The 14,580-nt window shown below is 39.7% G+C and overlaps 1 protein-coding gene across 1 annotated transcript; it reads right to left on the minus strand.

Moving 5' to 3' along the window:
• Positions 1-10,677: 10,677 nt before the first annotated feature.
• Positions 10,678-13,205, minus strand: LOC142663847 (D(1C) dopamine receptor). The gene has a single exon (XM_075842677.1). It carries the CDS (start codon positions 12,689-12,691, stop codon positions 11,294-11,296), a length of 1,398 nt encoding a protein of 465 aa, XP_075698792.1. The 5' UTR covers positions 12,692-13,205; the 3' UTR covers positions 10,678-11,293.
• Positions 13,206-14,580: the final 1,375 nt, after the last annotated feature.

Consider the following 14,580-nt stretch of genomic DNA (forward strand, 5'->3'; position numbering starts at 1 on the left):
CTAGCAAAGCTCCCGTAATTACGGGTACACACACGTAGCCCCCCGTAATTACGGGAGCCCCATAGACTTAGGCCTCATGCACACGACCGTAGCCATGTGCCTGGCTGTGATATTCGTGTCGGAGCCACATGGAGCCACCCACAAATCGCGGGCTGTGCACATGGCCACGGCCATTATTTTCAAAGAGCCCGGACCACAGAACACGGCGGTAATTAGACATGCCTGTTCTTTCTGCAGTGCGGGCTCCTGGGCCATGCACGGACCATGTCGTGTGCATGGCCCTATAGGAATGAATGGGGCCACAATTCTCCCGTGGATTTTTGGGGGAATTGCGGCCGCAAAAGCACGTTTGTGTGTACATGAGGCCTTATATCGGCCTGCCTGTGCCGTAATTACGGCCTGAAATAGCACATGTTCTATATTGTTCAACGGCCCGGGCACCTTCCCGTAAGCGAAACCTTCCCATAAGATGCTTTGCCCGGCCTTTACTGCAGCTGTCCTCAGTTGTTGCTTGTTTGTGGGTCTTTCTGCCTTAAGTTTTATCTTAAAGAGGCTCTGTCACCACATTATAAGTGCCCTATCTCCTACATAATGAGATCGGCGCTGTAATGTAGGTGACAGCAGTGCTTTTTATTTAAAAAAAACGATCTATTCCTGACACTTCTGAATCTTTTCTGTGAGATTTCCAGCAAGGGAAACTAAATCCCGTTTACCTCGTAATCTCGCGAGATTACGCGTGGCTTGCTGGAATCTCACAGAAAAGATTCAGAAGTGTCAGGATTCTGAATACACATGATGTCCAGGCTGGAGGTCATGTATATTCATTATCAGGACACTTGATTAACGTTAATGTCTGTGTATGTGGCTGCACATCGTGTTCTAGTAAGAATGCGATGCTGCTGTGTAAATGAATGGAGAGGAGTGCATGATGCTGATTGGTCAGCGCCATACACTCCTCTGTACAACACCCACTTGGTCGAAAGTAAAAACACGCCCACTTGGGCATTAAGAAACTCATCAGCATAAAGCTAAAAATCGCTAATAAAGTGGTTTAAAATAGATAGTTTTTCTAAATATAAAGCATTACTGTCACCTACATTACAGGGCCGATCTCCTTATGTAGGAGACAGGGCACTTATAATGTGGTGACAGAGTCTCTTTAAGCAAGTGAAATTCAGCTCGATCGGGTTGAGATCTGGTGATTGACTTGGTCATTGCAGAATATTCCACTTCGTTGCCTTATAAACTCCTGGGTTGCTTTCGCAACGTCCAATCAACCTCGCTGCATTTGGTTGAATCTGAGCAGAAAGTAAATCCCCGAACACTACAGAATTCATCCGGCGGCTTCTATCTTCAGTCACATCATCAATAAACACTCCCACACTGAGATTTTTTCAAGCACTGTGGGATTGAAACGTCGCACTATGTAAACTGAAATAAACAAGATTGAATTTTTCACTTATTCTGTGAGTGCTGCAAGAATTTCTCTCTACTATTAAAGATCCTTGGATCAGGATCATCTGCTGGCACCCTGCTCATTTATTGTCTTGTTTATGTTTAGAGTGCTGCTGCTCTCTTTCAACTATGTATATATGTACATAGATATATAGATATATCTATCTATCTATATATATATATGTATATATATATATATATATATAGACAGATCCATAGAAGTAGGCACGGCACTAGGTCTTCAGTGTAGATGAAAACAAGGTTGTTTAATTTCACCCCAAGTGAGCGACATTTCGATTCAACACAGAACCTTCCTCAGGCTAATGCACTATGTAAAGTGGAAGTGCATGTAGTGATTTTTATACATATAATTGACTGTAATTTATATAAATATATAGTATAAGATCAATCATTTCACTGAATAGGAAGTTAAATGTTCAATATATGAAAATAACAGTGAATTAATATTTTAACGACTTTGATCGTCACAAACAATATTCAGTGTACGCAACTCTAAAAGTGTATAATTAACAATTATGTTACATTGGAAAGGGACAGAGGCCAATTAAGGAAACTGTACATACATTACCGAGGGATGAAGCATCCGGTACAGAGACATTAGAGCAGCGGCATCCACGCCCATCTATTGCGCATGTCAAAAGATGGCGTCCAAACCGGAGATTCGGTCAGTGGAACGCATAGCATGAAATAGACACTACTGTGCAAGAGCCAATATGGCATTTGCGTTTCACCATTTTTGCTCATGCGCCAACTACAGCACATCAATTTCAGAACTGCACATGGCAGTTGAAATAACATAGTACTCCCTACATAGGGCAGTTAACTAGATCAACCATGAAAAGCCCGCTAGTTAGTACTATATCTGCCATCTAACTGGCCACTGCGAAATACGGAGTCTGTTAATAGTGTTTCTATGTCTATATAAAAAATAACTTTTGGAATATTGTCGCCATTTGAATGTCCTAAAGATCATACAAATGCAGTCTAAAAGATGCATAGATAGCCCTATTATAGAGAATATAAATGTAGTTACCCAAAACGGCTTCTGTTCTTTTTTAAAACAACGTTCATTCATTTCCGAATAAGTAAATATCTGTGAAACAAAAGAGAGAACAATAATGATTTAAAAATCACAATATATAGGAACAAACATACACAAAAAGCTAAAATAAAAAATATATATATGTATGCATGGAACAAAGTCGAGATTAGGTTCCATATCTAACATGTACATAGAACTAATTAAACAAAAGAAAGATGCCCAAAGCATCTCCCAGGCCAAGGCAAGTCACCTCCTACTGTTCTAAATTTGTGGACCAAACGGATATTCAATATTTTAGAATCTATAGATCCACTCAAACTCCTTCCTTTTTAGGGCTAATTATCTGTCCCCACTACGTCTCATTGGTGGTACTGAGTCTATAATTCTAAATTGTAGTTGCGATATCCCATGTTTATATACTGGTAAATCCCTTCTTTTTGTATTGATATTTGACTTGTGATTCCTCAACCTAAGGGTTACTTCTGTAGTTGTCTTACCTACATGGTGAAGTCCACAAGGACAACTAAGTAGGTAAATAGCATAGGATGTACGACATGTAAAAAACCCATTGATTTTCATTATTTTACCAGTCTGTGGATGATTAAATGTGTTGCCCTTAATTATATAGTTGCATCCTAAACACGGGTAACATCCTAATTTAGGAAAAGCTAAAAAAGTTTGTAAAGCAACTTTGGACCCAATATCAGCCTTAACCAGGCGATTCTTAATTGTCCTTCCCCTCTTATAGGCCATCATAGGCATATCTCGGAACTCAACAATTTTTGGAAAAGCCCTTGTTAGGACACTCCAGTCCTTCCTCAGGATAGTGAAGATCTCTGGGCTAATAGTAGAAAAGGTTGATACAAAGGGTATGCGAGCACCATTTTTCCTAATTTTAGTGGTATTCATAAGGTCATGTCTATTTAGTGTCTCTAACTTTCTTTTGTTGATCTCTAACAAATTTTTCGGATAGCCTCTATTCCTGAATTTCCTACACATTTGATCAATTCGTGAGGCAGAGATTTCATCATTGTTCTAGGGTGTCCATTCTCATAGTATAAGAGGTTGTTCCTATCCATTTTTTTTGAGAAAATAATTATTGTCCAGAAACTCAATAGATGAATCAGAATGTAACATCGTAAATTTAATCATAGGGTTCAAGTTATTCAGAAATATATTAAATTCCTGTAATTCACCAAGTGACCTGGTCCAGATGAGGAAGACATTGTCCTCCTCAATCCGCCGCATGAAAATATTTGCATATGTGGGGGGCCATATTCTATCCCATAGCATTCCCCCTCTTCTGCAGATAGAACCTATCTACTACTAGAAAATAATTTCTCATTAAAATGAATTCTAGAAGTGATCTGATGAATCATTTCATCAGAGAACCCAGCCCTCTCAAGATAGCATAAGGAGGCTCAAATACCCTGCTGGTGATCTATTGAGGTGTAAAGACAGTCCACATCAAGGGTAACAAGGAGCGACCAGTCAGAGACCAAAAGGTCATGTATTCTGACCAGGAAGTCCGAGTTATCCCTGATGTACGATTCTGCACCTATAGCAAATGGCCTTAGGATCTTGTCTATGAACATAGCTGCAGGGGGAAAAGGGAATCACTCCCTGATACCATGGGACATCCTGGGAGCCTCACAGGGTCCTTGTGAATCTTCGGCAGAAGATATAGAACAGGGGTTATGGGAAATCTGACCTGCAAAAAGTCACTCAGATTCTTGTCAATAATCTTGTTTTCAAAACCATTAGTAATCAAAATTTAAAATTCATGAAGTCATGTAAATTTAGGATCCGCAGACAATAGAGACTAAATATTGTCATCATTAAGCTGGTAATCCATTTCCTGCAGATAAAGGGAGGTGTCCATAACAACTATGGCACTCCCCTTAGCTGCAGGTTTGATCATCAGATCACTATTATCTGCCAATTCTTTAACCCCTTCCCGACATTTGATGTATCCATACGCCAAAGTCGGGTAGGGGAAGTATGGAGCGGGCTCACGGAGTGAACCCGCTCCATACGATGCGGGTGTCAGCTGTTTGTTACAGCCGACACTTTAGAGTAACGGGAGGCATTGCGAGATCCCGCTCGTTTAAATCGTTAAATACTGCGGTCAAAAGTGATCGCAGCATTTAAATTGTTAGAAAGAGGTGGGCGACCCCGACTAACAGCTTATTGCGCCCCCCCTCGCAACGCAATCGCGGGGGGGGGGGTGTGCGATAGTTGCTATGGCTGCCTGTGGGAGTAATGAAGCATCTTTGTGCACCAGCAGGGCTTAATAATTGCCTGTCAGAATCAAGTTATACTGCAATACATTAGTATTGCAGTATATTGTGCAAGCGACTTAACGATCGCTGGTTGAAGTCCCATAGGGGGACTAATAAAAAAAGTAAATAAATAAAAATTAGTTAAATAAAGTTGTTTTTTTTATGTAAAAAAAAATTAAAAGTTAAAAAAAAAAACTTTTCCCATTTTCCCCCTAGAACACAGTAAAAAAAATAAACATAATTGGTATCGCCGGGTCTGTAAAAGTCTGAACTATTACAATATATCATTATTTAAGCCATACGGTGAACGCCGTAAAAAATAAAAAAAATTGTAAACGCCAGAATCTCTATTTTTTGGTCACCTCATCTCCCACAAAAAAATTTAATAAAAAGTGATCAAACCGTCACATTTACACCAAAATGGTATTATTAAAAACTACAGCTTATCCCGCAAAAAAAAAGCCCTCATACCACTTAATCGACAGAAAAATAAAAAAGTTATGGCTCTCGGAATTTGGCGACACAAAATAAATGGTTTTTACTTGTAAAAGTAGTAAAATATAGAAAAAACTACCGTATATGGCGGCGTATAAGACGACTGGGCGTATAAGACGACCCCCAACTTTTACCCTTAAAATATAGAATTTAAGATATACTCCAGCCAATCACTGCAAGCTATGGTACGGTATGTACAGTGCCATACCAGTGATTGGAGTGCTTGTTGTACAAATCCTGTTTAGATTGGTCAGCTCTCCCTGCTTGCCCAGCCCTCTTTCTTATACTGTAACTACTGTAATAGCACTTTGGAGCATTAGTGCATCCATCTGGCCTGCCCTTATACCCCTCTTAACACTGCAAACCCCACCCCCCAAGCATGTGTGAGCGCTTCATAGCAGTAGCGCATCATTGCCCCTCCATATACCCTGTATCAATACTAAAACCTTACCGACTCCATTATAAGCTGTCTTTAAACCCCCAAACCCAAATGTCGTCGTCCCCCTTTCGTGCAGGAGCGCTTCACTATGGCCATTGTATACTGTAGTACCATACTCATAAACCGGCGGCAGGACCCAGGACTCTCTGTCTCTTTGAACTCGCGCATGCGCAGATAGGCTGCTTCATCGCGCGAGATCTGAGAGGCAGGGAATGAGAGGAAAGGGCGGGCCAGAGAGATCTACGGAGGCTTACAGGATCTTACAGAGATGTTCCCTGGCGGCTAATACCGGCTTCCCTCAGATCCGTGGCGGATTCCGTGCATCCCGGGAGCCTGTGTACCGGACTGCAGGCTCACAAGGTAACACACAACCTGTGTATAAGACAATATCCGGCATATAAGACGTCCCCCCACTTTTGACATTTTTTTAAGGGTTTAAAACGTCGTCTTGTACGCCGATATATACGGTATATATATTTGGTATCGCCGCAATCGTTTTAACCCACAGAATAAAGTTAACATGTTGTTTTAATTGCACAGTGAATTCCGTAAAAACGGCGCGCAAAAAAACATGGAGGAATCGTTGTTTTTTTCATTTTCTACCCCACAAATTATTTTTTTCCCGTTTCCTAGTACATTATATGGCAAAATAAATGGTGCTATGAAAAACTAAAACTCGTCCCGCAAAAATCAAGCCCTCGTAGGACTATATCGACGGAAAAATAAAGACATTATGGCTTTTGGAAGGTGGGATAGGAAAAAACGAAAATGAAAATGGGCTACGGTGGGAAGGGGTTAAGAGCCAGATGCTTGGCTCGCATTCGATTTCTGATATCTTTTTTTTGTACCATGACTTTTTTCAAATGATTTATTTTATTCCTAACAAAGGAAATATATATTTCCACTGCATGAATCGGCTGCGGTGGCTGGAACTTGCACTTATTGAATAGCCCATACTGATTCAGGGCCTGTTCAGATCAGCGTCGGCTTTTCGTTCCGGGATTCCGTCTGAGGTTTCCGTCGGGTGAACTCTGCAACGGAAAGTCAAACTGAAACCACAGCTTTTGTTTCAGTCACCATTGATATAAATGGTGACGGAAACATTGCTAATGGTTTCCATTCGTCACCATTCCGGCAGGTTTCCGTTTTAATGACGGAATCAATAGCGGAGTCGACTGCGCTATTGATTCCGTCGGAATATATCTCATTATCAGGCACTGTACAATTGTAGGAATAGCTAAATGACCCACCTGCTCATGATAGGAGCCCAGCTAAGCTGCTAGGGTTGTGCATGCTTGTTGTCTGTTTCCAATGCCAAAATAGCAGAATTGCCATTGCAGCTCTAGGATGTAGAAGACAGCACAAGATTATAATGCAATGTATTTAGAAATGTACTCATTTTTATGCAGCTCGTATCTATCTACAATATAAACCGTAAAATTATGTTCAAAGGTTGACATACTGTTTAATGAATTTAAAATGTGGAATACATATATGCCAGTAAAGACCAGCTTGTTGTATGTCTAGAAAGCTTTAGGGTTGAATAGCATTATTTTAATGTAAAATCCACAAGATAATTCAAAAATATCTCATGCAGAAGGTAATATACTAGCTGCAGTAATATCGTTGTCTGTGGAGTTGAAATTGATATTCTAGATTTTATACTGTACATTATTTGCATGCAGAGTGTTTGTATGGACATGAATCACAGTATGACCAAGTTTTATTGCATTTTGTAGGAAGCATTGTCTTTTCTCAAAATGCACACAAGATTATGAGGCCTGGGGGGGGGGGAGTCTGTTGTAGGTGAAAATGTACATATAGCTTTCAGGCTTATTGTGAATCTACACAAATATACCTTGCCTTCCCTCACTTATTCAGTTATTCTGATTCACAGCACATTTTTAGTTTGTTACATTTTTTTTTCATTAATTTTGCCTTTTCCTCTTTATAGGTTTCAAGGTTGAACATAAGACGAAGGCCAACCAAGTTCAGCCGAATTCTCAATGTGTGATATTGACGTAGAAGGCAAAGAAAACCCCCTGTGAGGCATCTGCCAATTTAGCTTCATAGACAGAAAAATTCTTACCTTATTCCACCCCTGGCAGTCAGACCAACTCCGTGAATCAATTACTCTAATGTATTTGGAGTGTTAATGTTATTACTAATAAACCCTGCAAGGAAGACCATACAGTTTTTGTGTTCCAATTTCCCAACAACATCTGTGAACTCTATATTTTAATGAGCCCTACAAAGAAAATGTCATAGGAAACATTGTTACCTTCAATTATAATGGGACTTTATAATGACCCCCGACACGTGTGTACACATTTATCTGGTCAACACTAAGTTGCCCAATAATAGATAGATAGATAGATAGATAGATAGATAGATAGATAGATAGATAGATAGATAGATAGATAGATAGATAGATAGATAGATAGATAGATATACACATGTATACATCTATATAGTTAATATATAGTTATATTGTTAGATGAATACATATGTATGTATATATATATATATATATATATATATATATATATATATACACTACCATTCAAAAGTTTAGGGTCACCTAGAAATTTCCTTATTTTTGAAAGAAAAGCACAGTTTTTTTCAATGAAGATAACATTAAATTAATCAGAAATACACTCTTTACATTGTTAATGTGCTAAATGACTATTCTAGCTGCAAACGTCTGGTTTTTAATGCAATATCTACATAGGTGTATAGAGGCCCATTTCCAGCAACCATCACTCCAGTGTTCTAATGGTACATTGTGTTTGCTAACTGTCTTAGAAGGCTAAAGGATGATTAGAAAACACTTGAAAACCCTTGTGCAATTATGTTAGCACCGCAGTAAACAGTTTTGCTGTTTAGAGGAGCTATAAAATTGACCTTCCTTTGAGCTAGTTGAGAATCTGGAGCATTACATTTGTGGGTTCGATTAAACTCTCCAAATGGCTACATAAAGAGAGCTTTCATGTGAAACTCGACAGTCTATTCTTGTTTTTAGAAATGAAGGCTATTCTATGCGAGAAATTGCCAAGAAACAGGCTCTAACCAGAGTAGAAAGAGAAGTGGGAGGCCCCGCTGCACAACTGAGCAACAAGACAAGTACATTAGAGTCTCTAGTTTGAGAAATAGACGCCTCACAGGTCCTCAACTGGCAGCTTCATTAAATAGTACCCGCAAAATGCCAGTGTCAACGTCTACAGTGAAGAGGCGACTCCGGGATGCTGGCCTTCAGGGCAGAGTGGCAAAGAAAAAGGCATATCTGAGACTGGCTAATAAAAGGAAAAGATTAATATGGGCAAAAGCACACAGACATTGGACAGAGGAAGATTGGAAAAAAGTGTTATGGACAGACAAATCGAAGTTTGAGGTTTTTGGATCACACAGAAGAACATTTGTTAGACGCAGAACAAATGAAAAGATGCTAGAAGAGTGCCTGACGCCATCTGTCAAGCATGGTGGAGGTAATGTGATGGTCTGGGGTTGCTTTGGTGCTGGTAAAGTGGGAAATTTGTACAAGGTAAAAGGGATTTTGAATAAGGAAGGCTATCACTCCATTTTGCAACGCCATGCCATACCCTGTGGACAGCGCTTGATTGGAGCCAATTTCATCCAACAACAGGACAATGACCCAAAGCACACCTCCAAATTATGCAAGAACTATTTAGGGAAGAAGCAAGCACCTGGTTTTCTATCTGTAATGGAGTGGCCAGCGCAGTCACCAGATCTCAACCCCATAGAGCTGTTGTGGGAGCAGCTTGACCGTATGGTACGCAAGAAGTGCCCATCAAGTCAATCCAACTTGTGGGAGGGGCTTCTGGAAGCATGGGGTGAAATTTCTCCCGATTACCTGTGTTCTGCGGTCCGGGTTCATTGAAAATAATGGCCGCGGCCATGTGCATGGCTCGCGATTTGCGGGCGGCTCGCGGCTGACAGTCCGTTGCCGGCCGACCCGAAAATCACATGGCTACGGTCGTGTGCATGAGGCCTAAATCCTACATATGTGTTGCATGCAATATATTTAGATGCATAATGTAAATTGGTCTTGATAGTTGCTTGCTAAGTATTTAGCAAGTCAGAGCTACAGGACGACTCTTGTTGGCCACGATTCACAGTAAATTCCTGGCATTACTGTAATGTAACCTATGTGAAACAAGGTGGCGTGCAACTTTGCAACCATCACAAAAAATCTGACCTGATTGCACTTTATGCAATGGTGGAAAGTCCTGTGACTAGATTTCCCATAAGGTAACATTGTCGCGATTGCCTTAATAGTGCAATTTTCCGCAATTTTTGGGCAACCAATAGTTGATGTGTATCCCTAGCCTAATTGTTTACCCAAAAATGCTTTTCAGAAATTACTACAAAAGGGCATGTGTAGTTCACATGCAATATGTCTAGACCGTTATATGCATTTGGGCTCATCCACCATAGTGTTCTATTTGCAGTCTATCTTGACTGCAAACTAATGCAAACTAATGCATTTTTGGCAGCAGTTTGTCCCATAGAAATGAATAGGTCCTGTGGACTAATTCATCATGATCAGCTGTTTTTGCTAAAACATATTGTAAAAAATACTAGCATGGATGTGTTTTTATCATTGACTTATGATAAAAAAAAATGCTGACATCAGCACTATGTTTATAAAGTCCCCATGGCATGCAAATATATGAAAACAACGAAGTTAATTAACAAGCTTTACTGCTATTAAATACTTATGTTTACATCCATTCCTGTACTGTAAAAGAGGGCTCTCCTATGAGGATCTCTGTGATGAATGTGAGTACGTGAGCATCAGCTGGGAAACAATAAAATATTTACATATATGGTCATAAAAAAAAGACTAAAAAACCCTGCTTTTACAAATGTTTTTAATGAATAGAGGTGATGGTTAGACCATACAAAGAACAATTTTACACCATATTATATGAAGATTGGATACTATACAGAGGTCTGATGAGCCTGAATTCACCTGATGATCAACATTTTTTAACATTTTTGTGTTGGATATTGAACTGACTAAATGATTTACTAACAACAAGCAAGATCTTTTTACCAGAAATTTGGTTGTTTGAAACCACTTGTTTGTACCATTTAAAATATACAGTTTCTGCAACATTTTATTGAATTTTCATCTATTTGGAAAATATTGTTTTGTGTATGGCCAATTAGTTATCTTACATTTTTCACATACCAAGTAACTGAAGAGCTGAATACATGCCATCAAAGTTATCTTCCTTTCATTTACTAAAACTTCAATAACCATTACAGAGAACAAGATGAAAAAATACTAGCAGTAGTCCCTGAGGTTTACGAACAAAGTTATTCTCACCGATAATGTTGAACAGACAGAAAATGGCTACATTGTCTAGGGTTATTTTTACCCTTTCGCTGAATGATAGTACTCACCGTGTTTGATATGAAATCAATTGGAATATCGATCTAATGATTTATCACTGGGAACCACCTGCCATAAAAAATCTGCTTAGCATGTGATCTGAATACTATGGTTGACTAAAGATAATTGGTGTTACATTTCTAATATAGTTTTGTAGTATATTGACTGTCTTCATCAGTCACTGCATGTGGATGACATTCTAGGGGTCCCCCAGAAGTAAACGGGGTGATTGTTTCTAATGATATCTCTGCCTCACATTCAAACTGAACACTAGCAGGTAATAGCAAGTTCTTATGGCTTCTGGTACCATGAGAATTCGATATCACAGACACTTTGTCAAAACAATGCCCTTCCAAATCCTCTTGGTCTTCAGTCACAACATTTGGGAGCTGGGTACTATTGTAAGTGACAGGGATATCTTTCTGAAAAGTAGTATCATGATGGTAGGACACTAACTCATTGCTGAAGTTCACAGCTTCAACGTTGGCACTGGAACAGAATCTGTTACATCCCAGAATAGTAGTGAAAGCCTTTCTAAAATCTGCATTAAATGCATAAATGACAGGGTTAAGGGATGAGTTAGCCCACCCAAACCACACAAATATACTGAATGTGGTCTCACTAACACATGGGGGTTCTGGATCACTAGGTCCTGGAAGACCAATGTGACAGAATGGTACCATGCAGTTTAAAACAAAGAATGGCAGCCAGCAAAACACAAATACCCCCATAATAATGGACAATGTTTTCAAGACTTTGGTCTCCTTCCGAAAGGAAGTCTTTAGGGAGTTTTCATGAGAACAATCTGGATGGCAGCTCTGAGCGTGCTCTACAGCTCTTTCAAGAGAGGAGATTCTCCTTATCTGAGTCTGAGCTATCCTATATATTCTTGTATATGTCCCAATCATGATGACCACAGGTATGTAGAAGCTAATGAGAGAAGAAGATATGGCATATGTCCTATTAAGGCTGGAATCACAGTTTTCGGTCTGGTTTGTAGCATTAAGCTCTCCAACATACTCGTGAGACTTATGCCAGCTGAGTTGCACAGGAATAAATGATATTAAGATGGATAAAGTCCAGGCTACACCGATCATGATGAAAGCCACCCTCTGTGTCATTTTTCTCTCATATCTGAAAGGACTTGCAATAGCCCAATATCGGTCCAAGCTAATGATGCACAGGTTCAAGATGGAAGCTGTGGAGCACATTATGTCAAAGGCGATCCAGGTGTCACAAAAGTTTCCAAAGAGCCAGTACCCTGCTACTTCAGTCACTGCCTTCCATGGCATCACCAGTAGAGCCACAAATAGATCTGACACAGCCAAAGAGATGACAAAGAAGTTGGTCACTTTGGACCTGAGGTGTCTAAATTTGATGACCGCCAAGCATACCAATGTGTTCCCCAAGAGAGTTGAAAGTATAAGAAGAGACAATAACAAGCCTGTAAGTGCCCGTAGGCTCAAGTCCTTGCTGGCAACATCGAGTTCTGCATTTAACACATTGATTGTGACATTGTAAATTGAAAGGTTTTCCATGGGGTGGACACCAGGTGATGTTCATTTCCTTTTCATTTACAGGACTCCTGGAGCAGCTTACTCTCTAGGAAAGCTTTTATCTGTCCACTAAAATTTCCAGGCATTTAAAGGTCAGCAAAAGTAGAATATACAACGAACATACAAATAATTACAAGAATACCAACAAGAAAGAGTCATTTGCAGCCTCAGGCTTGCACAGTCCCCACATGACTACAATCTTCACAAAACCAATAAAGAGGCTACCTCCTCATATATTAAGATGTGCAGATCATAGTTTACATCCATAAGAACAAACCCAGCAAAGATCCAAGGGTAATGTCTTATCAGTTCCATGAGAGTTGGAAGAAGAAATGATCATTCTACTTGTCTTGAAGGAAACCCAAGAATCCAGTTGTGTCAGTCCAGGAGCTCATGCAGATCTACTAGAATCCTGTGTGTAGTTCCCTCCCAGCCATGAGCTAGCAGACGAGATTCATGTGTGCTGGGACTCTGGGAGCTATAGCTGCATCACTGCTCATTATGATTATCCAGCACAAATACTCATTGCTGCTGAAATCCTCACGATTGGTTTGGGTTAAAAATAGATTCACAGTCATCTTCAATAGGGCAGGTACGTCTGTGTTCTTCTGATCTACCTACAGTTACTTTGGTTAACCACATCATAACCTGTGGATATTTGGTGACCAGTTTATGCTTATAGTGTTTTCCCTGGGCTTTCGTATGAGCTAATTTTCATTCTTATTGTACTATATAGATGTACTATATAGATCTTTCTCTGCTTTCCAACTAACACTACCTCTCTATCTAACCAAATACTATATCAAACTACCTCTCTCAATCTAGTTATAGGCTTTTCCCTAGGCTGTGGTTTAAACCCCTGTCCAGTTGTACTATAACATGTACTGTATATATATTTGTATACATACACACAGTACTGGGCAAAAGTTTTGGGCAATTGTGGAAAAATGCTGTAAAGCAAGAATGCTTTCAAAAACAGTAGTGTTAATATTTATTTTTATTAATTAACAAAATATGAAGTGAATAAACATAAGAGAAATCAAAATCAAATAAATATTTGGTGTGACTAACCTTTGCCTTCAGAACAGCATAAATTCTTCTAGGTACTATGCACGAAAACATAGGAACTCGGGTGCAGAAAAATTGCAGCAGGTGCTCTGGACTCATGAGTGAAAATTTAAAATATTTGGCTGTAACAGAAGGCAGTTTGTTCACGGAAGGGCTGGAGAGCGGTACAATAATGAGTGTCTCTAGGCAACAGTGAAGCGTGGTGGAGGTTCCTTGCAAGTTTGGGGCTGCATTTCAGCGAACGGAGATGGAGATTTGGTCAGGAATAATGATGTCCTCAATGCTGAGAAATACAGGCAGATACTTATCCATCATGCAGGGAGGCGTCTGATTGGCTCCAAATTTATGCTGCAGCAGGAGAACGACCCCAAACATACAGCCAATATCAATAAGAAGCATCTTAACAGTTGTATATTTGAAAGCATTCTTACTTTGCAGCATTTTACCACAACTGCCTAAAACTTTTGCACAGTATTGTATATATGATGGTGAGTCAAAAATTATCCTCCCTCCGGTTATATTAAAACTTCTGTTGGCTGCACTATCTTATCAGCGCTTTCCGTACGAGGTCACTGTCTCCGCAGTCACTGCTGTGAAGTTTTGAATGTGTTACGCCTGTATATTCGTGACAAGAAAACAATGGCTGCCCCACGTGTGATTTGCACGAAAAAAGAGCAGCGTGCAGTGATTTGTTTTTTGTGGTCTGAGGGTGTGTATAGTGCCTATATTTATTGAATGAAAAAATTAGTAAAATATGCAATATCATATGCGGTAACGCCGCCAGGCTTGGCAGAAGAAGAACG

Source organism: Rhinoderma darwinii, chromosome 11 (assembly GCF_050947455.1).
Source record: "Rhinoderma darwinii isolate aRhiDar2 chromosome 11, aRhiDar2.hap1, whole genome shotgun sequence".
Classification (NCBI taxonomy): Eukaryota; Metazoa; Chordata; class Amphibia; order Anura; family Rhinodermatidae; genus Rhinoderma; species Rhinoderma darwinii.

What these genes read in the sequence shown, in the direction of transcription:
- LOC142663847 (XM_075842677.1), bottom strand. Translation starts at nt 12,691, where the DNA reads ATGGAAAACCTTTCAATTTACAATGTCACAATCAATGTGTTAAATGCA.